This window comes from Cebus imitator, unplaced genomic scaffold (assembly GCF_001604975.1).
Source record: "Cebus imitator isolate Cc_AM_T3 unplaced genomic scaffold, Cebus_imitator-1.0 Scaffold448, whole genome shotgun sequence".
NCBI classification, from domain to species: domain Eukaryota; kingdom Metazoa; phylum Chordata; class Mammalia; order Primates; family Cebidae; genus Cebus; species Cebus imitator.
The window spans coordinates 1,188,475-1,213,743 of NW_016107763.1; the positions used below are offsets into that span (position 1 = coordinate 1,188,475).

General features: G+C 36.9%; 1 protein-coding gene across 49 annotated transcripts in view; it reads right to left on the reverse strand.

The window, feature by feature from the left end:
- DTNA (dystrobrevin alpha) overlaps nt 1–25,269 on the reverse strand; it is a 379,818-nt gene that overhangs the window by 35,721 nt on the left and 318,828 nt on the right. For 18 of the 49 annotated variants that reach the window (XM_037732403.1, XM_037732400.1, XM_037732399.1 and 15 more), the window contains 2 exons: nt 6,248–6,335; nt 2,676–2,773 (listed from right to left, as the gene is read on the reverse strand). In XM_037732403.1, coding sequence (XP_037588331.1) covers nt 2,676–2,773; nt 6,248–6,335 — 186 coding nt within the window. Of the gene's footprint in view, nt 1–2,675; nt 2,774–6,247; nt 6,336–16,391; nt 16,485–17,056; nt 17,135–24,518; nt 24,609–24,679; nt 24,967–25,269 lie in introns of those variants that run through there. The other 31 variants (XM_017511406.2, XM_017511409.1, XM_017511408.2 and 28 more) reach the window with 6 other exon arrangements.

The following is a 25,269-nucleotide window of genomic DNA, read 5'->3' on the forward strand; positions in this document are numbered from 1 at the left end:
AGAAGGGAGTATGGAATGATGTCTGGTAGAAACTCCAAATGAACGGACTACATAGAAAGCTAAGTCCTTCTTCAGAAAATGGCCTCAACTCTGGGATAGTTCATTCAGCCTCAAGCTGGTGTAGCCTTCCAATAGCAGATAAAATGGTTTCATCACTTCTTTCCTCCTTTCTTTAGCTCTTTCTGTTGCCTTTATTATGGGACAGTCACTGACTTACATCTGTTAATTCTGAGTCATTTTATTTCTTAAATAAACCTTTCCTACCACATATTATTGTTTTACTTTGTTGACTGAGAAAAATCAAAACAAAACAAAATTGCCTTACATTCCAATTTTAATGTTTGCTGAGGTTATCAACAGTAATATTTTGTTCTAAAAAAGCTGAAACTTTGGATTAAGTCTAATTGTCAAGAATTTAAAACTGGTCTATTTTGCTTTTTTTTTCTTGCCATGCTCTTTCCAGTGCCCGAATTGATGTAAAGTGTCAGTACAACATATGAGGACGGCCCCTCCATTCTCTTACTCTTCATTGTCATCAATGTCATCAATACTCACACAAGCATCCCACGAACCTGAACATCCAATGGTTCTTTATATTGTTTGCTTCAAGCCCTCCGCTGGCTAGCTCAGCTCATACACTTTCTCCAATGCCTGACTGTCTCCACTTTTACTTGCATTCTTCAACTACACTTTCCTTTCTTTGGGTTGTTTCTCCTACCATATTTTAAGTGCCTTTGCTCATTTTAAGCCTTGGCTCCCTTCTCTCAATGCTTTTTTCTGTCTTGTCATAATTACTTGCACATAGTAGATATAATAAATGTTATATAACATAGAATAGGTAATTTTACAGACATGCGACTATCCTGAACAAATTCCAATTTGTATAGCTACTTTTTCCCCCCTAATTCTTCACTATACATCTGCTCTTTCGCTTCTTAATTCTTTCCTCCTATTATTTGATACATTAAGAGGGATCACATATGACAAACTTCTTTTTTTTTTTTTGTATTCCAGCTCTAATGTGAGTACAGCTCCCTGGGGGTTAGAGTAGTTTCTAAGGCGATGGAGTCATGGTGTCACATTTATGAAGCTATTTCTATCCTAATTTGTGGTTTCCTAATGATGACAGCCAGATCTCAAGATAACTAAGCCAAAAGTTTTCCTTACAAGAGAAAATATGGAAATGTGCCAATCAGAGTTTGCACTTTCCTTTTTATTCTTTCTTAAGAACTTTAAAGAATACTTGATCGTTTGTCCTCAAATTCTCAGGGCACACTTTACAGGCATGAAATAATTATCACAACCTCCTCCTTTACTCCACCAGTTTGACCTCAGATGTCACACCAGTGTTTAATAATGGGATTAAGTGTGGAAATGTTTTGGTGCTGTTTCAAGAAATGCATTAATAGAATGTGTTACGTTGGTGCAAACGTAATTGCGCTTTTTGCCATTAAAAGTAATTAAAAGTAATGGCAAAAACCACAATTATGTTTGCACCAGCCTAATACAAGTTGTTCCATGTTGGGTTTCCTCAGCACCAAGTTTGAAATTTAACTCAGCTATTCATCGTTTTCTTACTCTCTATATATCTACTGAGCTTCTACAATTGCCAGGCCTGGTTCTGGGCTCCAGGGGCCATTTAGCCATGACCTCTATTCTCAAAGAAATTCCATTTTAGTCAGGGAATACAGGCAATAAATAAAGAAACAAATGCACAAATACAGTTATTTCAGATAGTGATAAGTGACACCCTCACACACAGTGGGATGTAACTGAGACTAATTTCTGGGCTAAGAGCCAGTGGGTAGGATTAGACAGGTGGTCTTTTAGGAGGTGACATTTAAGATGAGGCCTCAGTGTTGAGAAGGAATCATTCACACAGAGACCTGGAGGAAGAGCTTTCTAGGCTGAAAGAATGGCTAGTGCAAAGGCTGTAAGACAGGAGGAAGCCATGGGAGGTGGAAGTGTGCGGAGCAAGGTGCGCTGAGGCTGGAACAGCAGGAGGGAATCAGGTCAGGTAGGACCTTGCAGGTCACGGTAAGAGGAGTAGGATGGAACTAAAGTGTAATGGGAACTCATTAGAGGGTTTAGATCTGAAATGATGTATACTTGATGTTTCTGAAAAGGACAAGTTGAACTGGGTGGTGGTGGAGATGAGGTGGATAATTTTTGGTGTGTAGTTGGTGGAGGTAGAATGTGAGTCAATTTGTGTTGACTAGAGAAAGAACTTGCTGATGGGCTGCAGGTGGAGATCTTCGGATGTTTGGAGAGCAACTGGGTGATGGTGGTGTCTCTTCAGATGCCTCTTTAGCTCAGGGTTCTTCCAGGGGGCCTCTCTGGTGAGCCTCCTACCTGTTTCTGGGTGGTAGAGACACCTTCTACCTTGTATTCAGGAGGGTCCTCCTGCACTAGACAGCTCTTGAACAAAATTAAGTATGTCAACAAAAGGGAACTGAGACCATCTAGAGGAACTACATTAATTGCATTGACATCTCAGAACTATACAGACACATGCACACACAGGCAGCTTTTCATAAGGGAGCATCACTGACTGTAGGTGTCTTCCCTTGAGTATGCATACAGGGTGTAAAGCCCTGAAACTTTAAAGCATGACCATAGGTTATTAATGAATGTGCATGTTGATCAAACAAGCCAGCACGTCTACAAAGACTCACCTGTTCTTGTTTTCTAGCTCAGCAATCAGCTGCCTTTGCTGCTTATTCGCATCGATGGTGAAGGAGATGTCAGGAGCACTTCTCTGCTGAGTTGGCTGCTGTAAAATATGTAGTTTATAAGATTGCATATTGAGAAGTGAATCTATGTATTTGGGAAGGCAGGAGTCATGAGATATGCAGACAAGGAGGAGGGAACTATTTCTATCAAAACATAAAAAAGCAAATACATAAAACTAAATTGACATTCTCCTATGGACCAACTTTTCCGTGGATCTGGAGCACATCTGTGAGGTGGAAGGCAGAACAGAATTCTCTGGCAGGCAAATACACAAAAGGTAGGAAAAATAATTTTTCAGCTTTCTGACTTAAAGTCTCTGGGAAGTGATTTTATTTTTGCCACACTGTCCCCATTATACCTATTCTTTCATTATAGGTGGCTTTTAAAAATGTTGCACTGTTGAAAGGGTGCTTTCTCTACAGTTACTGTTCAATTACTGCAATGTACAATTAAAAATATAGTTTTAGGCCAGGCATGGTGGCTCATGCCTGTAATCCCAGCACTTTGAGAGGCCGAGGCGGGAGGATCACTTGAGGTCAGTAGTTTGAGACCAGTGTGGCCAACAGGGGGAAACCCCGTCTCTCCTAAAAATTCAAAAATTAGCTGGGCCAGGTGGCAAACACCTATAATCCCAGCTACTTGGGGAGCGGAGGCAGGAGAATCGCTTGAGCCCAAGGTGGAGGTTGCAGTGAGCTGAGGTCATGCTACTGCATTCCAGGCTGGGTAACAGAGCAAGATTCCATCTAAAAAAAATAAATGAATAAATGAATAAAAATATAGTTTTAAAGTAATCATTAAGATGACTTACTTTTCTGAGTTTTCTGATCAACAAACTTTTATGTATTTCTTTATTCACACATGTAATTTTACATTGATGAATTCACATATTCACATATATTCTTTGATTTGCTTTGTCTACCTTCACACCACTCCAGCTCATCATTTTCAGTTATGCAATCAGCTTTAACAAATAGTATATCTGCAGTTATAGCTTTCTCCATTCTCATATAAACAGAGATATCATTAATCATATCATACCATATATATATATATATATATATGTATGTTTATGTATATTTAGTCAAGGATTTATTTAGTGTTGGTTTACAAAAATGGGGTCAGATTATGTACACTTGTCTGTGTCTTGCTTTCTTTGCTCTACAGTACATTTTAGAAATTCCTCCATGGCAATTTTTATTGTTTTAAAAACGAATTTTTAAGAAACACAACTAATCTTTCTACCAAATAATGCAAAGCTTTTAAAAATGGCAACTGTTGCCTAAGCCAGATGCAGAGAATCTTGTCCTGCTTTTTAATGTCCATAAACCTAACTGCAGGAAAGATTAAGTTTTGTAAAGGTTTGGCTTTTTTTAAGCTGTCTATGCTTTTTAATTCGCATATCTTTTCAGCAAAGAATGACTTGTGTAGCTAACAAGAAATTTTGAGGTCCTATATTTTAGATTCTAAATGACTTTTGATAGCTAATTCTGGATATGGCAGCTTTGACCTGTGATTCGAGATTTTCTTCCGATTTCATTACATAAGCTTCCTTTTCTGGCATATACTTTATGTATTGATAAATGGTAGAAACTTATCTGAGCCAGTTGTGAATTTCAGTCATTGCCTTGCTATGTATATTAATTGATCAGGAATTATAATGTAAAACATTGACCAAAGTAAATGACTTTTCTATCTCCTTTCTAACCAAGTGTCATCTTACTAATCATGATTTATTCAGCTAATCATACTATTCTTCATATGTAGTTATGAAAAAATTTACAAAGTAACTAGAATTAATGTGTGGATGGTATCTTTCCTATGATGGATCCACAAAGGTTATATATAGTGTAAGTAGGTAAGGAACACAAGTTACTAATGTTCTCCAGAAAGAAATGGAACAAGACTGGAGAAGTTAGGGCACACGTAAATAATAACATGTGCATCTAGATTTGGCAATCTGCCAGGGATCACTAATTCAAGTGCTGAAAGGGGTGGGGAAGTAGCCCAAGTGAGGGAGGTGAGCAGGGTAGGGGTTGTGGCAAAGTGCCACACGCTTGCTCTGTCCGATGCAGCAGAAGAATGCCTCCACTCCAGCTGCTTGCTGTCAGAAGGAACACGCACCTGATGTGGTCAGTCTTTTAAGATAAGATGAAAATCCAGACTTCCAAGGAAAACCATCTGATTTGTAAGTCCTGACATCTAATAAATAATTGAAAACGCTGTAGTGTCTAGCAAAACATTTCTGGGGGATAAATTTGGTCTGCAGGCTGCAATTTTGTAATTGTTGCTTTATGCAGCACTTTAATACATTTTACTATCTCAGTGGATGCTAATAACAGGCAGCACTGACATATATAATAAGTATATTTACACCTATGTACAGGGGAGGAGACTGAACTCAAAGAAGCAGTGCTTTGCGACTGAACAAGTGCTTCTTTGAGACTGAACTCAAAGAAGCAGCTCTGTCATGGAGAGCTGGGACACACTTTGCTAATCCCATATCTTGGTATACCATGGCCTCTGTTTATAGAGGTATATGCATGGATAAAGAAAGAAAACTTGGAAAAGAGGTTTTTTTTTTCCAGAAATCATGTTTTGCCTTTACTTTCAAGTGACTCCTGGGGGGGTTGCTTGTCCTAAAATCTACTTCTCCCACATTCTCAGCTGATTTTACATTTGCTCCTTACTTATGGCCCTGAAGATTTCATATATTCCAATTATATCTGTTTTATCACGTCTGACTCTGGGAGCACATAGCACACTTTTAGGCTGCCCTGGATCCCTTCCATCTTGCTCATGTAGTTTCTAACAGTGTTATAGTAACTGATGTCAGAGAGCAAGTGCTAGGGCTAATGCAATGGGTCATTATGCAGCTCCCATCTGGGATCATTAGGTTAAATGCTCAACATGAAGAACTTTGATAACTGCAACATCTGATGCGAGAGGTGCAGGCAACAGCTTCCTCACTTGCTCCCCTGCTACTCATTGTCCTTTGTGACACACTAATTGCAACTCACCCTCAGTCAGCACAGATGAATTCTGAATCAAGGTGTCGAGCTGACAGTTGCTTTTGTCTTAGAGACAGACACAAATGGAGAAAGCTATTAGCTCTATTATTTCTACTGGCATATATTCAGTGTCACTTACAACTACTCTATCTTAAACTTAGTGCCTTCACTAACCACACCTGGTTTAAACACATTAAAGGAATCACAACCAGTCCTTGCCCCCTTCCTTGGCTCTTCATATGGGGTTGACACTGAGTGAAGGGGGATGCGAGGATTCCAGCTTGATTCCAGGGTCACACTATTGTGGATGGTTTTGTTCCTCAAGTCTTCCATTTTTAAACTGTAAATTCACCACCAAGACACCACAAATATAGCAACAAACACATGAATAATAAATTAGCACAAATTGTTCTAGTAATCAGCACCAGCTATAATAACAATAAACATGACATATAAAATTCAACAGATGATGCCAACAGATTAATCCTTTTACTCCAACTACTTACAGACGAAGAGGACTCTGCTGCCAGCCTTGCCGCATACCTGGCGATTAGCCTGTGCTCTTCATCAAGCCGGTTTGAACTCTCAAGCATGCTATTAAGAACAGAGCAAGAAGGAGACTGTTAGGCAACTGAGAAAGATGGCTGCAGTCATATTACCATCAGGAGTTTTTACTATTTCAACGTTCCAGTGCAAAAAATTTGCAAGCTACATAAAATCCTGTTAGATTAACAATCTCAGTCTTGAATTCATAACATGATCTAATATGTAGTCAGGAAGGTCATTAATAAATCCTGTCTTCAGTCAATTCGATTATCTTACAAAGAAAACCTCACAGAGAAGTGACTATTCTAATCAATATATCTGATGTAAGAAGAATTTTTCCTTACATTTATTGACTTTAACGTTTTTTTCTTTCCTTACTACACAAGTAACACATGTTCAAAATTAACATGTTAGAAAATATGAAAGCAAGAAGAAAGAAAAAAATCTTGTAGTCAATGTCCAGTGATCCCTACCTGCTGGTATTACATTCTCATGTAATTTACTTCCCCTTAGGATGGGCTAGACTTACTAATCTGCTTCTAATAAATAGCATATGGCAGAAGGAATGGAATGTCACTTCCAAGATGAGGTTATAAAGATACCATGGCTTCCATCTTGGGCTTGCTTGTTTTCTCTTTAGCTTTCTTGGACTGTTTGGTAGGAAAGTAGCTGTCAGGTCATAAAGCAGTCTTTATGGAAATACCTAGGTGATGAGAAACCCAAGCAAGGCAATTACCGCGTGAATGGATCCCCACTGGTAGAGCCATTAGAAGAGATCACAGCCTGAGGTGACATCTTGATTGCAACCTCATGGAAGACCTTGAATCAGAGGGACCCAGCTAAGCCAAACCTGGACTCCCAACCAACAGAAATTCTGAGATGATAAATGTTTGTTGTTTTAAGCTACTAAGTTTGGGGATAATTTGTTATGCAGCATAAGGTAACTAATACAAGTCTTATCTATAACATTACTACCTATTTATAACCTGCCTTTTATATTTATTTCCAGAGAAACAGAATTATAGTAGTAACTCCTAATGACATTAATAGAATGTTTCAGTATCTCCTATTCATTGACAGAAGCTAGTCATACTAGAATAAGGATCTGAGTCTCTAAAAACTAATGCAAATAGACACATTATTAATTCTTCCATATTTCGGAAAACTTCATTCTCTTAAAACCTCCATTCAAGACTAAGTTTTGGGTGCCATTAAAAATAATTCTACCAAACATACCAATAATACTAATCTTGTTAATAGACAAGTTTGGCTTATTGGCTTTTGTAGTATGTATCAGTTCAGAATCAAGATCAGAAACCAGTTCCTCTCTTTCATAAATATACTTATATTCTTCTGCATCAGTTCTCATACTTAAGGCTCTTCCTTAAAGAAATTAACTCATAAATACATATTAAAACCTAATGTAGATAACGGGTTGACGGGTGCAGGAAACAACCATGGCACATGTATACCTCCGTAACAAACCTGCACGTTCTGCACATGTACCCCAGAACTTAAAGTACAATTTTTAAAAGACACCCTCTTATGCGAATATTAAGGTTGTAAGAATTATTCACCGCAATCACTTAGATTCATATAAAGTAATATACAATTATATTTCATTTATGTGTACATTAATAAATAGAGTAAACATGAAACATGGTCTCTTAAGCTTTGTTCTGAAGTGAGAAGATGGGTGAAAGTAATTATGTTATTCCAGCATTTTGGCTATGTCATTGCCAAATAGCTCATCTCTGATTGGCTGAATCCACTAAATAACAGGTTTTTGTTTTTTTTTCTGGTCATTCATAAGACATTCCTGTCTTCATTATCTCTGCTCTAGCCTATACTCCTTACATATGTAAGCTATAGCTGTTTTAATTTGAATATGTCCACTCTAGACTTAGCCCTTTTCTGTGGGCTATAATAAATAACTAGAAAACACCTGAATTTCCCTAACAACTGATTTCTCCATCCTCAGAAAAAGAGGTTTCTCTTTACTTTTGCTCAAATGAGGTAATGTATGCAAAAAGCATCAAAAGAGTGTGATGCCTGATACACATGAAGTGTTCAAAAATATTAGTTAATACAATGTTATTATTTTGCCTTTTAAGTAACATGTTCATATTCATTAGTAATCCTCATGTCCTTCAAAATATCATCTACCATCCGACAATTATCTAGAGCAGTGCTTTTCAAATTTTACAGTGTAAGCATATCACCTAGGAATCTTGTGAAAATGCAGTTTCTAGTTCTGTGGCGGTGGGTTAGGGTAGGTTGGGAGGGTGGGACCTGAGAAAATGAGTTTCTAACAAGCTTCCAAGAGATGTTGATAATATTGGTCAAGTGTACTCATTCAACAGAGTATCAAGGATCTAGAAGATCTTGAAAACAAAATGGAAAACACAAATATGTGAAATGAAGCCTAAATATAAACGATATAAGAAGGAAAGTTTTTCATGAGTATTTAACAGATACCCATGATGCATATGTGATATTTTATAAACATATCCTTAAGACAGAAAATTTTAGGATACGGGGCTTATATAATGTATAGTATCAATCCCAGTGGATTGAGAGTTTATTCAGTACACAAGTTTAGATTTGGAGTAAGAAAATAATTTTAATAGCAAAGGCAGAGTTAGCCCTGGAAAACTGATGCTTTAAAGCAGATGTTTGTCTTTATAAAACAATGTCTGTACTCTGCAATGGTTAAAAATAATAACTAAATTCCTTTTTACAGCTTCAATGAGAAAGAGAAAGTTACATTGCCTTTGCTTTAGACATAAAACTACCCCACAAAGAGACAACTGAATTTAATTTTAACATGTTTATCATTTCTGGCTCATTTTTAGAGACTATACACCTAATTCAACACAATGTTTGCAGATAACAATACCCATTGCTGCAGGACCAGGAACATGACCTCTTTGACTCCCTGAAAGTGACTTTATCATAAACACTTGTGAGTATTTTGATAAATAATTTTAAAAACCTTGAAAAAAAACTTCATGATGAAAGTATCTTTTAACATGAATGACTGGCTAGTGTAAGTAATAGGAAGGTTATCTTTTTAAAAAGCCTTCTGGAAATGTAAGACATGAAGATATGGGATTCTGTATAGCAAGTGATAACTCATACTTCCATGCCTTTCCTCCCCCAACACTAGTGAATGAGGGCCTGTGTGATATATTACCCCTTTGTGCACATGAACAATTTATGGGTCCATTTCAGTATGTTCAAATTATACAAGGGTGAAGGAGGCATTCCTCTGATAAATTCCACTATTTCAAGACTTCAATTACAAATAGTTGAAAATGAATGACCAATAATTCTTAAATCATTAAAATAAATACCACTTCCAACAGTTTCTCCAGCCCTAGCTATTCATTTCAGGACCTTATAATCAGTAATCTTGCTACAAGACTATGATGAATTAAAAAGTGGTTGCAGTGTTGGCTGCATTTCAGAGTGGGAAAATCCATTATTTTGAAAGCTCTCCACTTTCTACCTGAAGTGCATGGCCAGTGTCTGTTGACAGTGATTTCAAAATGGTGGTCTAGGAAACTAAAGTGGCCCCAACTGAATTAGGGCTTCTGAAAGTGTGATTTAGCAAAGATTTTTGGGAAATCAGAGTTTGTTCACATTCCTTTGATTTTTTTTCTGGGTCTATTCTGCTTTCCAGGTTAGAATAGTCAACCAAAGAATACTGCGATCCAAAGCATATAGTATACATAAATGTAAAAGCAAACGCATATATAAATGCGTTTCTATATTTTCTTTTCATATTTTTTCTATTAGTCTGGATGGTGACTGGAATTTTATCACTAGAAATTAATTTAGAAGGCCATGGAGTTTCATGTACTACTCTTCTATTAAGAGGATTAGTGCCTGAGAAAGCGTTATTAACTTAAATGGAAGATTGCCCTATGAGATTATTTCCTATCTTTAGCAGTGGGTTCAGAGCAAAATGCTAAGGGATTAGAGTACTTTTTTGGCATTTAGGAGTCAGCAAGCTCAAGAGAGTCAGGGTAGAAAGGAACAAAGTGACACTGGGCACTGATAAGTGGTTTTATGCGACTGAAGAATGGGGAGAGCTTAGTGTAGTGGCCCTTTGTGAGTGGTTTGGAAAAAAGAAAAAGACAGGAAATCGTGAAATGGCAATCTTCATGGATAGCAATAAGAATTTACCACAGTAATGGCTTCTTTAAGGGAGACCTTTAAACTCCTTTATTGAGACCCTGACTTCAACAACCCCCTATGTTACAGTCAAGGTCATGCATTCTACCTTCTAAAAACTCTCAGATTCCTCTATTTCCTTCTACTCCAACTGTTCCTGATGTGCTTCCGGCCACTGTCATTTCTTCTGAATTTTAGTGTAAAGCCCTCTCAACAGGTTGCTCTGACTTTGTGTTATAGCTTCCCTCCAGTTCATGTTCTATTCTGTAATCAGTGATCTCTTAAAAAGGAGCTGGCTGTCCACTCCCATCCACAAAAGCCTTCAATAGTTTCTTATTGCAATGTTCATTATTTGAGTGGGTACAGTAAAAGCCCAGACTTCACCACTAGGCAATATATGCATGTGAGAAATGACATTTGTAACTCCTGAACATATAAAATTAAAAAACATGATTTCCTCTTTCTCAAACTTCTAAATAAGACTTGTAAAGTTCTACATAATCTAGCTTCATCCTTTAATACCATTACTGTAGTAGACTTAGCACAGGTAAGTTCCTCAAATGTTCCACATTCTCTTTGCCCTGAACAATGTCTCTGCCTCCTCTACCCACGTCCACTTGGTAAATTTCTCCTCATCCTGGTGTTAGCTTTACCTGCTATTTCCTACCCTCACTGCCAATCTGCAAGTTCAGGTTTATTGCCCCTCATCTATTTAATAACCCTTATTATAGTTTTTATCTATTTGCATTTTAATTGCATTTTCATTTATCTTTATTCTTGGCTAAACTACAACTTCTTTGAGGGCAGATGGTTCAATCTTTTCACCATTAGATTTTTAGAGTTTAGTACAGTGTGTAGAACACAGCAGGAATTGCATAAGAACTAGCTGGACAAAAGAATGAATAGAAGTTATCCCTCTTAGGTTTGTGATATCATGGTCCTTGGCCTACCTCTTCTATATCCTTGACTCTACATTTATCTTCGACACTTTGAGAAAATTAGAAGACTGCAGATGAAATCCTGTACTTTAACACTAGCCATACCATCTAAAATTGAACTATAAATTGTTCACAGTTGGCAGAGTTAAAATCAAGATATACTCTGCTGATGCATATAGATTCTTATCTGCTTTGTATAGGTGCTAACATTCGTAGAAATGCCATTTTACTCATTCATATTTATTACATCAGATCGTCTCCTCTCCCAATCCTGGCAAATTCTCTCTTGGTTCACATCATTTGTTCTTGTTATTGTTGTTTTAAAGATTAGAAAAACAGAAAAGGTAAGTTCCCACTCAAAAGAAATGATACTCTTATGAGGGGTGAATAACTGGTAGCAATGTTATTTTAAACAGTGAGCGTGAGGCTGGACTAGATCATTTCAGGATGAAAACTTCAGCCCTCTCACTTATTAGCTGTATGACTTGGTATGAATTGGGGAAAGTGACTTAATCTCTTTGTGCCTCTTTTTTTTTTTGGTCTGTTTAATAGGGATATGATGGTAACCTACCTCATGCCTTGTTGAAAGGATTACCTTATAAAGTGCTGAGAGCAGTGCTGGGCACATGGTAAAACTCTATGGGAGTAGCTATTATTCTTTTTACTATTGTCTCAAAAGGGCAGGCAACATTGTCTTGGTATGATCATTTCTCTATCATCACTTCCTTATCTATAAATTAGCTTTTTGCTCAAGAAAATGTGAGTGATTGGTTACTGGCCAGTACTGTAGGTTATATGAAAAAGGAGACAGTTTAGATGAATCAGTGAAGAAGTTTACAAAAGCAATAGGTGGTCTTTATAGCTCTAATTTCTTTCTCTCTTTCTCTCTCTCCCTCTCCCTTTTTCCCTTTTTCCCTTTTTCCTTCCTTCCTTCCTTCCTTCCTTCCTTCCTTCCTTCCTTCCTTCCTTCCTTCCCTTTCTTTCTCTCTTTCCCTCTTTCATTCCCTCTTCCCCCTACTGGGGGAGGTGTCTTTAATCTAAGATTGGAAGCTAGACAAGCCAGTTCATGTGCATATAGCCGGGGTGAAATGGGAAAGAATGTCCTAGACAGAGGAGAACTAGTATTGGGGCCTTGAGCTTGAGGCAGGAAACAGCTTGGTTCATTGTAGGAATTGATCAAAAAGTGACATGAGCTAAATGTAGTGACTGAATGGGAGAACCCCATGAGATCAGAGACTGAGAGAGGAGTAGGCAAGAGCTAAGTCACATGCAGGTTTGTAAACCATGGTGAGAGGTCTGGGTTGTAAACTAGGTGCAATAGGAATCTATTAAAGAGTTTTAAGAAGGCAAGCTAATAAAAATTTAGGCCTTGTAAATGAAATTCAGAAATAGGCATTCTTAGATGTCTTTTTCCCCCCAAGCATAAAATATTGTGGAGTAATTTTAAACTAGATGGATTATTAATCCACTTAAGAAATCTATTCACAATACAAATGCACACTTTTCTATACTTGAGAAAAACACAGAAACAATTTTAACCTAGTCATATGATATCAGGAGTCTAATCAACTGACAACAGTTAGAGGTAGAAGTTCTGGGCTAGTTTCCAATCACTTGGTTGGTCCACTACAGACCTTGCCTATAAACTAGCAAGTCTAGGTACTTGACAAGCTTTACAGGAGGGTAGTAAAAGCCTGCACTGTTATACATTTTCAGACTCCTTCTCCTTCAATGAAGAAGTGCATATAAATTATTAAGGCTTTTAAAACTTCGTTGAATTAGGAAGGAAACAGAAATTCTCCCTTGAGCTGCAGTTTATTTGACTTATCTGACATCAGAACCAGCAATGACATAGGTGTTTATTTAGCAGCAAACTATTACAAATAAGTCAGTTTCCCATTGTGTTAAGTAGTTAATACAGGGTAGAAGACCACCACATAGAGTTAATCAGGATTATGTCTGAATAATGGCAAAAACAAATCTTTTTATGGAGAACAGTTATAAGGTTCCTGTTTGCAGAGCATCTCATGAAGGGTGTACAGATGAGGCCAAGGAATGGGGTGGAAAATAGATGGGACCCAGTGTCATAAGACCTGTTTGCAAGCCCTTACCAGCATGCAACTTTGGTTAAGTCACTTAGTGTCTCAAAGCTCATATTTTCTTAACAGTAAAATGGAAATAATCATATCTGACCTTCTAGTACTATGAGAAGTAAATTAAATAATGTGTGGAAAAAGGCTCTGTAATTTTTGAAGCATTTCATAAATATAAGATTTATTATTCCTACTCCAGCTGTTGTGATGACATAAAAGAGACTGAAGACAAAATTCTTGCCCTTTTTGAAGCTTACGATTAACATGAAAAGTCACAACTCATGAAATTGCATACATAAAAGGTAACCTGTTAAGAATCACCATTCCTATTACTAGTATGTGCTCAAAATATTTGCTAAAATCAAATAAAAATACTAGAATAAGAAAGGCAGTTTAAGTAAATACATGGAGGATGCAGTGTGAAGGAAGTATCCGCAAAATACTCCTGAAGGGCATGTGCTGATGCAGGTTTTAAAAGAGGTGATGAAACACAGTGGTAATGAACTTTGATGGATAATGGTTAAAATCTCTGCCCCACTTTTTATTAGCTGTGGGACTATGGGAGACTCAGGTAAACTCTCTGAAATGATACCTTTACTTATCTATAAAATGGGCATGATCTTATTTACTCCATGGGCTTACTCTAAGGACTAGGAGAAATCATGTATATAAGGCTCTGAACACAGAGGTTGGCCTGAGGTAAGTGTTTTAAAAACACTATTATTATTACTATTATTCTATATCTCGCTGTAACTTAATGTGGATAAAGCATTGTAGCTACAATGATGTTAAAGGAGGTAAAAGATTATTACGTTACTTATAGAATCATGACAGGTGTGAGGGATTGTTAGCATCTAATTAAGCATAAAGGAAAGGGAAGAAAAAATGAGAAATTTGAAAACAAAGTTGGAATTGTTTAAGGATAGAAAAAAACTATGAGAAATATGGAGGGTGTAGCTATTAAAACAAAGCCTCTTTCATTAATTGGTTGGTCTTAAATTCTGCTTTATTTTCAAAATACAAATCACATTCAGCTTTCATCCAGCAGATGCAGGGTGTCTCTGCTGAGACAGATTTATGGCTTAAGTAGCCATCAAGTCAATATAATTAATCACTTGAGTAGGGAAAATGGCTGGTAGTGACAAACTCTGAGCTTTTTTCTTTGGAGATTTCTTTGTTATAACCTTAATTAGGAAAAGGTCAAAGAAGAGCAGTAGAAATAACTGGAGTGTGCTTAGAATTATGTGAAGAGGACATGGTGTGAGATTGCATCATTGTCTTACAATTGAATGTATACTGACTGTGTCCTTCTTCAAAGATGGCCAATACAATTAAAACAAAAATTCGGTGCTTAGTTCTAGTGTTTCAGCTACCATGTAACACTGGAGTACCAAACTCCTTGGGAATAAAGCAATTTTGTAGTTTTGAGAGGCTGAGTTGTGAAAAAGTGGATATTATTTAATCTAGAAGCTCATAAAATTTGAAGAAAGAGATGGATTTATGTCAGCTGAAGAGTACATTTTTATCTCCTTAAACAGTAGGATATAAGGGAAAATTAAACCAGTGTACTGGCTATATATTTTATAAAGTACAAATTAAGATACATGTATGTACTAAAACACATAAATGTTCATCAGTTCATGAGAACTAAAAGTTATCTCATGTACTAATCTTGCAAAAATAGGTGTAAGAAGCAGCAGCAGGAAGAAAGTTTGAAAATACTCAAGTGAGGAGGAAAGAGGTCCAGATACAAAGTGGCTAATAACACAAGTGGTAAAAGGAAGGAGCACGGAGCAATGGCCTAGCATCTGAGGGATGCCTTGGTGAAATACTAGGTCGATGCAAAAGTAATTGTGGTTTTTGCCATTACTTTTAATGTAATTGCCATTAATTTTGCCAGTGACTTTTCCTCTAATAGTAGAGGAAAGGGGACTTGTTATGCTAAATGTCTGAAACATTTTAATGAAAATTTAACCCACTGGCTCTCCTAATAATTAAAACTATGGAAAATCCATGGGCCCTTAGTTCAGAGAAAATTGAAGTGGTTGAGTAAAATGACATATGATTCAAGGAACTGGTTTGCTAAATATGATCATACAGTAGTCTGAACTAGATTGAAAAGTACATGTGATAAATATGCAGTTTGTCCTTTTCCTTTCATTCAAGTTGCAAATCCACATTTATTATTAACATCAAGTAACTTTAACCAATGGAAGGAGTCTCCTATGTCACAATTAAAATGGAGAAAAGCCTTATGAATGCCTTTATCCAAATATGTAGGGCTATCTTAATTCCTGAATTTAACATATCTGAAACTACATTTTGTGTATTCCAAGATGTGAAGGCAGGCTTTAGCAGGATGGTCATCAGAAACATGTATAGTAGAATTGCTGAAAGGCAATTTTTCCCACTGTTATCATTGTGAAAGAAATGATTCCTATTTTGTGATTCGATCACATTGCATTTGTTCTTTTTCACTCTTATCTTAAGTAAAATGAGGCATTGTTTTCCAAATCAGCAGAGACATCCACGTTCTTGGAATAAGACCAATTCTTGTATCACCATCCTGTGGTAGGTAATTTGACATGACATGTAGCACAGAACTGACTTGTGGACCTGGAGTTCTGAATCCACCTGAAGGCTAATATTTAGCAAGGTATCCCTTTATGCAAGTTTTCCCTTTAGCTAATATATAAACAAGGATATGAATCCTATGGTTCCCTTATGGGAAGTATCCAAGCTAACATCACAAAAGACTTCTTAATTGAATCAGTTAACAGTGCTTCAGTGTCACCATTGGCATCCAGTGACCTTGCTCCTTGCTGAGACTGCTTGTCACCAGCTCAGACTGTATCCCTCTCTAAGGACAGTCAAGCAGCCAAACCTGCACTAACCATGAGGGGTTGTTCCGGAGCATGTTGACATACAACCCGATGAGAACATGTTCATCAGCTAGCCTGTCTGCCACATTCAGGCTGTACTGTATCCTGAAACAGGGCAGGGGGAAAGAAAGGGCGTTGTTAAGCGAGGTGGACAGAAATAAGCAGAGAAGGTAGGAGTGAGTTTTTGGTAGCAAAGGCATTTAGAAAACCAAGCAAGTAAAGGAAGGGTAGTAAGTGATGTGCTAGGAAAAACACAAGCGAAATCCAAGCAATAAAACCCACAATTCTATTTCACTAACTTTAAAAATAAAGATTTCCATTTAGGTTAGATAACTTTTTAGAAAACAGATTTACATTTTCAACCACTAAGGCCAAGGTATTCATCTGTACAGTAAATACATTGAAACGGGTTGCAAGCAAAGATAAAATATCCTTCAGAAAATCGAATCTTCAGCTTAGTCATTTCAAAAAAGAAAAAGAAACAAATCTGGGAAAGTGAATAACAACACAGATGTGTCTACTGGAAATATCTACTTAGTGCAGTTAATTGGGTTATAGCAGAGCTACTTTTACTGAATTAAAGATGGCCTTTCACACACAAAGCATTTTTGACAAAAGAACTCTCCATTTTTAGTTTAGTTAATGCAGGGTTCCAGTACACTCTGGCTGTAACTTACCCTTTGCCCTTCAGAAAAGCTGGAGCAGCCCTAGCCAGCAGTTTGCTCTGCTCTACTTCACTGTCCTTGGGAGGAGAGCTAGTTAATAAGATGGGAAAGCCAAGAAGAGCGTAAACACGGCAATGCATTCAAGAATAGAAACTGGCAACAGACACTCCCAGGTCTAGATCCAAGTTCCATTTGACAGATCTCTTATTATTTTGGAAAAGTTTTCAGATTTCCACAGAGTTTAAGTGGGAGTAGAAACCCAGCCTGAGAGCCACAATCACAATCACCATAATCCCAGATTCGACCTCTGCTATTTGCTTAACAAGCAAGCATTTATACTGGGTATGTCTAGACACAATGAAAATTCATTCAACATTTATCATGGCATATCATGTAAACAGTCCAGTAGTTCACTAAGTTCTGCCAGCCTTTAGAGCCCACTGAAGAACTTTACTCTAGCCCTCCCTACATTCTCCACCTTTCTGTGCTGAATAGAAAGACTTGATAATTACATAGCTAGAGATTGCTTCTTATTAGAAGTGTTTTACTACTTCAAGCACAAGCCACATGATCTCGGCTGTGCAGCTACAAAGAAAATTTTCAGAGGAACAGAGATATACACTTTTGAGTCTTATACATATATATTGTTATTTCTTATGTTTGTGTTAATGCAAAGTTAGTGAATATAGTCTTATTGCTAAAGCAAATTCTTAACATTGTAGATTCATTATGGGAACTACAAATTTTCTTTGGTAATTTAAATAACAATTTTAAAATTTAAAATATAGTTATATTAAAGTATGAATATAAATATAATTAATAATTCATTAAGTGTGGCTATAGTAAAGTCATCCAAAATCTACTGTGGCAACTTGTAGTCATGCTGCATTGAGAAATATGGTATTAATTCTTAGTATTACAATTGTATTGGTAATGTGTTTAAAGTTTGCACCTCTATAGGTTAAGAATTTGCCCTACACACTGGTGAACCTAAAATTGTCCCTCTCCTTCTTCATAGAAAATAGAAAAATAAATTGTCTGACTTTGTTTGAATACTAAATATTTAACTATTGGGATCTAAATTGTGAGTTTCTGCCAAAAATTTGAAGAAATTCTAAATCTACTAAATATATGTATGATGGTTTATAAATTAGTTAAACTCTTAAAAACTTTATACTACAAGTTTTGAGGTTCTACTATAAAGCACCATTCTTTCAGGTCATGAACTAAAAAATAGAAATTTATATATCTCACATTAGAATTATCCACATTATAGTTGGAATTCTTGCTTTATAATAGTGTATACTAAAAGATTCCTTGAATAGTGAGGTCCCTGATAAACTTAATATTAAATTTGATTTGTAAAGAAAATGACTAGCAAAGAGTAGGCATGCATGTTTGTCAGATGAATGACATTTTCACTCAGCTCTTCAGAAAGACATCTGTTACACAAAGTATTGCTGTACTTAAAAAGTTCAACTGTACACAAACAAAGTTGACTTTTTTTGAGGTGGAGTCTTGCTCTGTCACACAGGCTGGAGTGCAGTGGTGCCATCTTGGCTCACTGCAATCTCCACCTTCTGGGTTCAAGAAATTCTCCTGCTTCAGCCTCCTGAGTAGCTGGGATTACAGGCATGTGCTACCACACCTGGCTAATTTTTGTGTTTTTAGTAGAGACGGGGTTTCACCATGTTGGCCAGGCTGGTCTCGAGCTCCCAACCTCAAGTGATCTGGCCACCTCAGCTTCCCAAAGTGCTGAGATTACAGGTATAAGCCACCGTGCCCAGCCCAAAATTGACTTTAAAAATAAATTAGATTGTGTTTTAGGAGAATTTACTTTCTTGATGACCTTAATACTTTTCTTTTTCCAGCATATTGATGTTTTCCTTTTAAAACTGCCCATCAGGGCCAAATAATCACCTTAAGCCATCATAGTTTGTGTTTTCTGTGATGTACCATTATCCCGCCAAAACTGCATTCAGCCTTTGTCTACTGAAGCAGATCTCCACACATTCATTATGCAGTATCTACAGTACCCCTGCTGCCCAATATCCCTCCAATTGTTTTGTGTAACTAAAGATAGACTGATCTATTACATCAGAAGCAGATGCTGATGCCATGCTTCATGCTTCACGTACAGCCTGCAGAACCATGAGCCAAATAAACCTCTGTTTTTTTTTTTTTTTTTTTTTTTTTTTGAGACAGAGTTTCACCCTTGTTGTCCAGGCTGGAGTGCAAAGGCGTGATCTTGGCACACTGCAACCTCTGGCTCCCAGGTTCAAGCGATTCTCCTGCCTCAGCCTCCCGAGTAGCTGGGATTATATATGTAATTTTAGAAATGATAATCTTGCTTCTCTTTGAGACTCAGATTAGAAAAGGTGTATTCCATGGTCAAGGTGAACCCCAAATAGTTCCCGGTTTCAGAGCTTAACTGCCACCATGCCCAGCTAATTTTTTTTTTCTTTTGTATTTTTAGCAGAGACGGGGTTTTACCATGTTGGCCAGGCTGGTCTCGAACTCCTGATCTTAGGCAATCCACTCACCTTGGCCTCCCAAAGTGCTGGGATTATAGGTGTGAGCCACCATGCCTGGCCTAAACCTCTTTTCTTTATCAATTACCCAGCCTCACGTATTCCTTTATAGCAACATAAAGGGACTAAAACAGTAATGATGTGTGGCTTATTATGATCCCTTCAAGGCACTATATTATCACAGTATCTTATAGACTAATTTAGGTTCTAAACTTTCATTTTGCAGCTTTGTGGTTTGCATGGAGATGTTAAGTTTCTAATTTTTTGTGGGATTTAGGATCAGGCACAATAGAACCAACTTTCTTACTAAGGAAAGAGTGCTTCCAGCATATCATTGTGTCAGAATGTGGCAATGGCTTTCATATAATGCAGCCTGAGCTACAAAAACTCCTGTTCTACATGCCTTGTCTTCAAATCAAAGTGCATTCTTCCTTTTAAGCTCTGAAACTGGGAATTATTTGGGGCTTACCTTGACCATGGGCTACACCTTTTCTAATCTGAGTCTCAAAGAGAAGCAAGACTATCTTTTCTAAAATTATATGCACACAAATCTCTTTTTCTTATTGTCATCTTTTTCTTTTCACTAATCCCTTGCCACTGTATGAGCACATCCTTTTGCATACATATTATCACTGATGGTTGTGGTAACAGCCATACCTTGGAGGGCATGACATGGTAAATTTTGAAGTTCATATATCTGCCTGAAAGAAAAAAGGCAGGAAATATTTCTTCAGACTTTTTTTTTCTCTAACAAAAATCCTCTAGCTTCTCATCATTCCCTTTTTAGATCTTTGGAAAGTAGCATATCTAGAGATTAAAAAAACCTTCTTCCAAAATTTTTCACATACACACACATACACAAAATGACACAATGGGTTCTGGAAAAGTAGAACAATCTCAAAATGTTTCTACTTATTAAAAAAATTATCCCCTTAGTTTTGAAGGGTGACAACTGATGCCAATAGTTTTACTTCAGTGAAAACATTTGGCACGGCTGGGTCCAAAGGTAACAAAATCACACACAGATGCTTCCTGGATACCTCAAATACACTTTTATAAATCACTTCTGCTAATGTTGAGTTACTATGTTATCCCTTGACAAATATTATTTTTTCTTGTATTGAACATGATATTAAAGTCCCGGCGGCAGTCTTACAGAGAACCAATATTATAGAAACAAATTATATTAATATAGAATAATTATCACAATGTTTAAAAGGAAAATGATATTTGAAATATAGCAAATTGAGAATAGATATATTTATTTCTATTGATAAAATTATTAGTAAGCTTGTGTGACATTTGGATTTGTGAAGAATGACTTGTAAAGTTGGCTCTCTCCTTAAGTAACTATCTATAGTGTACAAAATTTTCCTTCTCATTAGAAACACATAGTCTAGTAATAAGACCATCACACTAATTTAAATCCAGTAAAAAAAACAATTCACAAATCTGTTTTGTCAAGAAATAATGTCTTGAAACATTCTGTTTCTTTTTTTTCCTAGATTTCAATAGCTTACATCTAAAATATAAAATATTTATCAAATGAAAATTCATAGCCCAGTATTAAAAAAATAGATTAGTGTCTCAATGGGACAATTAGCTGTCATCAATTCAGGCTGGCATAGAAGTTGAACCATCTCAAACAGGGACCATGGAAAAAATAAGAATTCTTAGGTCATATTTAATTTACTACATTGTACCCAGGTATCATCAAGTCATAGCAATTGCACTTTTGTCCAGAGAGCTTCTAGGAAAGTTTGCTTGGTACAGGGCATGCAGAGACCACAGCCAAAGCAATTCTAGCAGGAGAATAAAGGTTACTGAACTGAACAAGAGAGGTGATTGTGGTTTTAATCACGCATTAACATTTTAGTATAGAAAACTGTTAGGGTTGATGTGAAAACTGGTGTAATTCTAGTTTGAAAAAAATCTAGCATATTAGTAGAGCTTTGGAGCTACATAAAGTAAAGAATTATCTGCAGAGAGTGAATATTTAAATTCATAAAATTTCATACAACATTCCCAGAAAGTTTGAAAAGAATGAGAAATCTTCAGGGTGGTGTCAGATGTAGATTTACAAATTTATCTGCTTTATTAATGAAAATGGATGGGCATTAATCTAAGCACAAATTTGCTATGGAGAAAACTTTGATTTTTCAAAAGGAAAGGCTATATTTAGTATCTCAAATTTATTTTCAGCCACTTTTGATTATCAAATCACAATATTTAAAATTTAGTTTGAACTTTTTGAGTCAGATTAAAAGCCAGGGTTGTTAAGTAAAGAATTTTTGGGCAAGCAAAAATGTTTAAAAAAAATATGAAAAAGGTAGAGTGAATTAGCATTTCTTTGGTTGAAAACCCAAACCTATCCATCAACTGACCAATAGGTCAACCCAAAAAATAACTCACAAATGCTACCCCTCTGGGAGGGATCAGGATTTGGGAAGTATCTGGGGTGGGTGTGCTCTCCCTATAGGAACTACAGAGCCTAATAGAGTTATCATTTGATATATTTTTATTTTTTGAGCTGGAATTTTGCTTTTGTTGCCCAGGCTGGAGTGCAATAGCATGATCTCAGCTCACTACAACCTCTGCCTCCTAGGTTCAAGCTATTTTCCTGCCTCAGCTTCCCGAGTAGCTGGGATTACAGGTGGTCTGCCACTGCGCCCAGGTAATTTTTGTACTTTTAGTAGAGATGGGGTTTCATCACATTGACCAGGCTGGTCTCGAACTCCTGACCTCAGGTGATCCACCCGCCTTAGCCTCCCAAAGTGCTGGGATTATAGGCATGAGCCACTATGCCCGGCCATCTAATACAATATCATTAATTAACTACTTGTTATTGCAGCAAACCAGAAACTAGCATATTAGATTGTGTTCAACATGCTATATAAATTATAAGCAATTTCCTAACATTTGGTGGATTGACAAAATCTGGCTAGATGTTACATAGAATAGTCAAGGTGATTCCTTTTGTGACTGCTTACCACTTTAGAGCTTGCAGCTATGAAAATACCTGTGAAACCATTAAATGATGCTCCTAAAATTGGAGGTAAAAGAAGTGTGACTAATTTTTTTATTAGTCTTTATTGTGACTAATGAAGAAGCTTAGCCATAGTGAAAGAAGCTTACTTGACACAAAAAAGTATTGGTTAACTTTCTTATAGAAACTAAGTAAGGATTATGGCAAGATAATTAAGATTTTAAAAAGGAGGCATGATGCCAACAAAGATAGCAGATCCTAAGAAGCACAGAGCTGTGGGCAGTGAAAGGGAGAAAGAGCCATTGGGACCTGGCTTTGGATCAGTCCGTGCAATAATATTTGCAATAATAATACACTATCTTTCATAAGCTTACATAATATTGCTGGCTCACCATACACAGCTCTTAGAGCTCTTTCCCTAGTGGTGATAATAGATTTCCATCATGTCAGCCATTCTTTCCTATAAATTTATAAGAAAACAATCTGAGGCTGAGGGATACAGTTTATAGTAAAGAAAATGAATGCAGTGAATCGGTCCATCGATTGTGTTATTTGACCCACATTATATCTAATTTCTAACCAGCACTGAACGTACACATGTGCACACGTGCACACACACATAAACATACACACATATAAGAAGACTTCAAAGGACCAAGGGAGAGTGCCTTTGAGAATTCCCTTTTTTTTTCTTTGAAGTAAGGGAAAAGTGAATCAAGTACATAGCTAAAAAAGGATGTAAGAACAGGGAATGCGACAGATGATGCTGGTAACCAGAGGTACACACTCATAAATCTGTATGAAGTAGGTTACTAGGATGTTGAAGACTTCAAAGTTATATCCCTGTGTCTTTTGAAGATCAAAGTAGTATACTTGTAAAGGGCCCTAGGTGAATAATGCCAGGAGTTTGTGGTGAGAATTCTGGAGTGGGGATTTCTATTTATCCTCATTCGCTTTATCTTTCTAGGATCTGCTATGATACAAAAACTGAACACATAGGCTAAATAAAATATGGAGAACTTCCCTACTTTCTTGGTGCTGCCTTATACTGACCAGCACTATATTTGGCTTGCTTAGATTTTATTTCATTTTTGGGGTGGGCTAGAAGTGATAGCAGAGCTGTAGGTCATATTTCATTGATTCTGTTTCAATGATAGAAGTATAGGACCTTTAACTTCTGCCTACATCTGGCATAATGGATTTTCATCGATCTCAGTTTATCAACATGATTAAGAAATCAAAAGGGATTCATTTTATATTAGCTAGTATGTATATTTATTTTTACTCAATGGCTTCATCTGTTTCCCAAAATTTATTTGGGATTTATTGAAAGCATTGTGTAACTTCTATAAATGGCCATTTTCTTGTAACTGTCAAAAATAAAAAGAGATGCACCACCAGCATTACCAAGTGATAGGGAATAAGCACTGCAAAAAAGAAACTGATTTTGAAATTGTTACTTCATTAGGAATCAGACTGTCCTCCTGGGGGGAAAATGGACCAGGTCCAATGGGACAGAAAGGCACAAGTCCTCAACTCTTTAACTACAGTAAGGTCCAGCTATATGACATTGTCCTAGCCTCACTCAGTTAATGCTAATGATCTTTCCAATAGACTCCTTAATTCAAGAGTCTTAGAAATTACCATCTGGGGTTTTGCAAATTGTACAAGAGCAGAGACTTGTCCAAACAAGATCCAGTTTGATACACGTCACATATATACATCTTTTATATACTAGTATGAGGCGATGAAATCCATAAAATATATGTAAAGGAGAGAAAAGAGCTGTGAAGTCCAGCTCAAGTTGAAAATTCTCAACACGATGTCATTAAACCCCAGAAGACCTCTATCTCCAATAAGACATACTACAAGAGGATTTTAGTGCCAGAGTAGAATGACTATCAGTCTAGCTATGGAACTACTACTACGATTAGCAGTTCAGGGTGGGGATACTGACCGTGCACCGTGATCAAGCTGATTTATGTACAGCTTTATGAGGGAATGCTCTTCAGCCACAGGGCTGGATGCACTTATCCCCTCAGGTAACCTGAGGGATTCAAACAATGAGACCTCATTAAAACTTCCCATGGACAGAGCAAGGCCCACTCAGAGAGGAAAGACATTTAGTGTATACAGCTTTATTGAACAGCACCCTCAAACAGAAACCAAAGACCAATCTCTGTGGTGATAGGAAGAACTGTGAGCTTTAAACAACATATCTGTAGTTCACAGAGAATATTCCAAAAGGACTAAAACTGAGAAAAAAGGGAAATAATCATATTTTGGGTTAATGAGTACCATGAACCCTGGAGGAACCAGAACAGCTCAAAGTATTATAGGAATATTTTAGGGTAGAAGAAGTCATGTTATCCATCTAGACGCATCCACCAAAAGCACCGTCCAAGCTGAAATGATATAAAATGACCTTCAGTAAGGATGGGGTCAACCTCTGCTTGACATCTGCAGAATGCAGAGCTTCCTAATAAAAGCACATATTTCTAAATATCACGTCAGGTCTTCCCTAGATAGATGCATAGACCTGTGTCATTTACAGACTTTATAATTTATGATTTCACTCAAGAAAGAAAAATGGTTGACTTTGCTGGTGATTCTAAAAAAGAGTGCTGAAAGGAAGTTACTGAGGGCCTAAACTGTATTATTTTACTGTGGATGTTCTGCTGTTTAACTGCCTCCTCGTTTCCACTTGT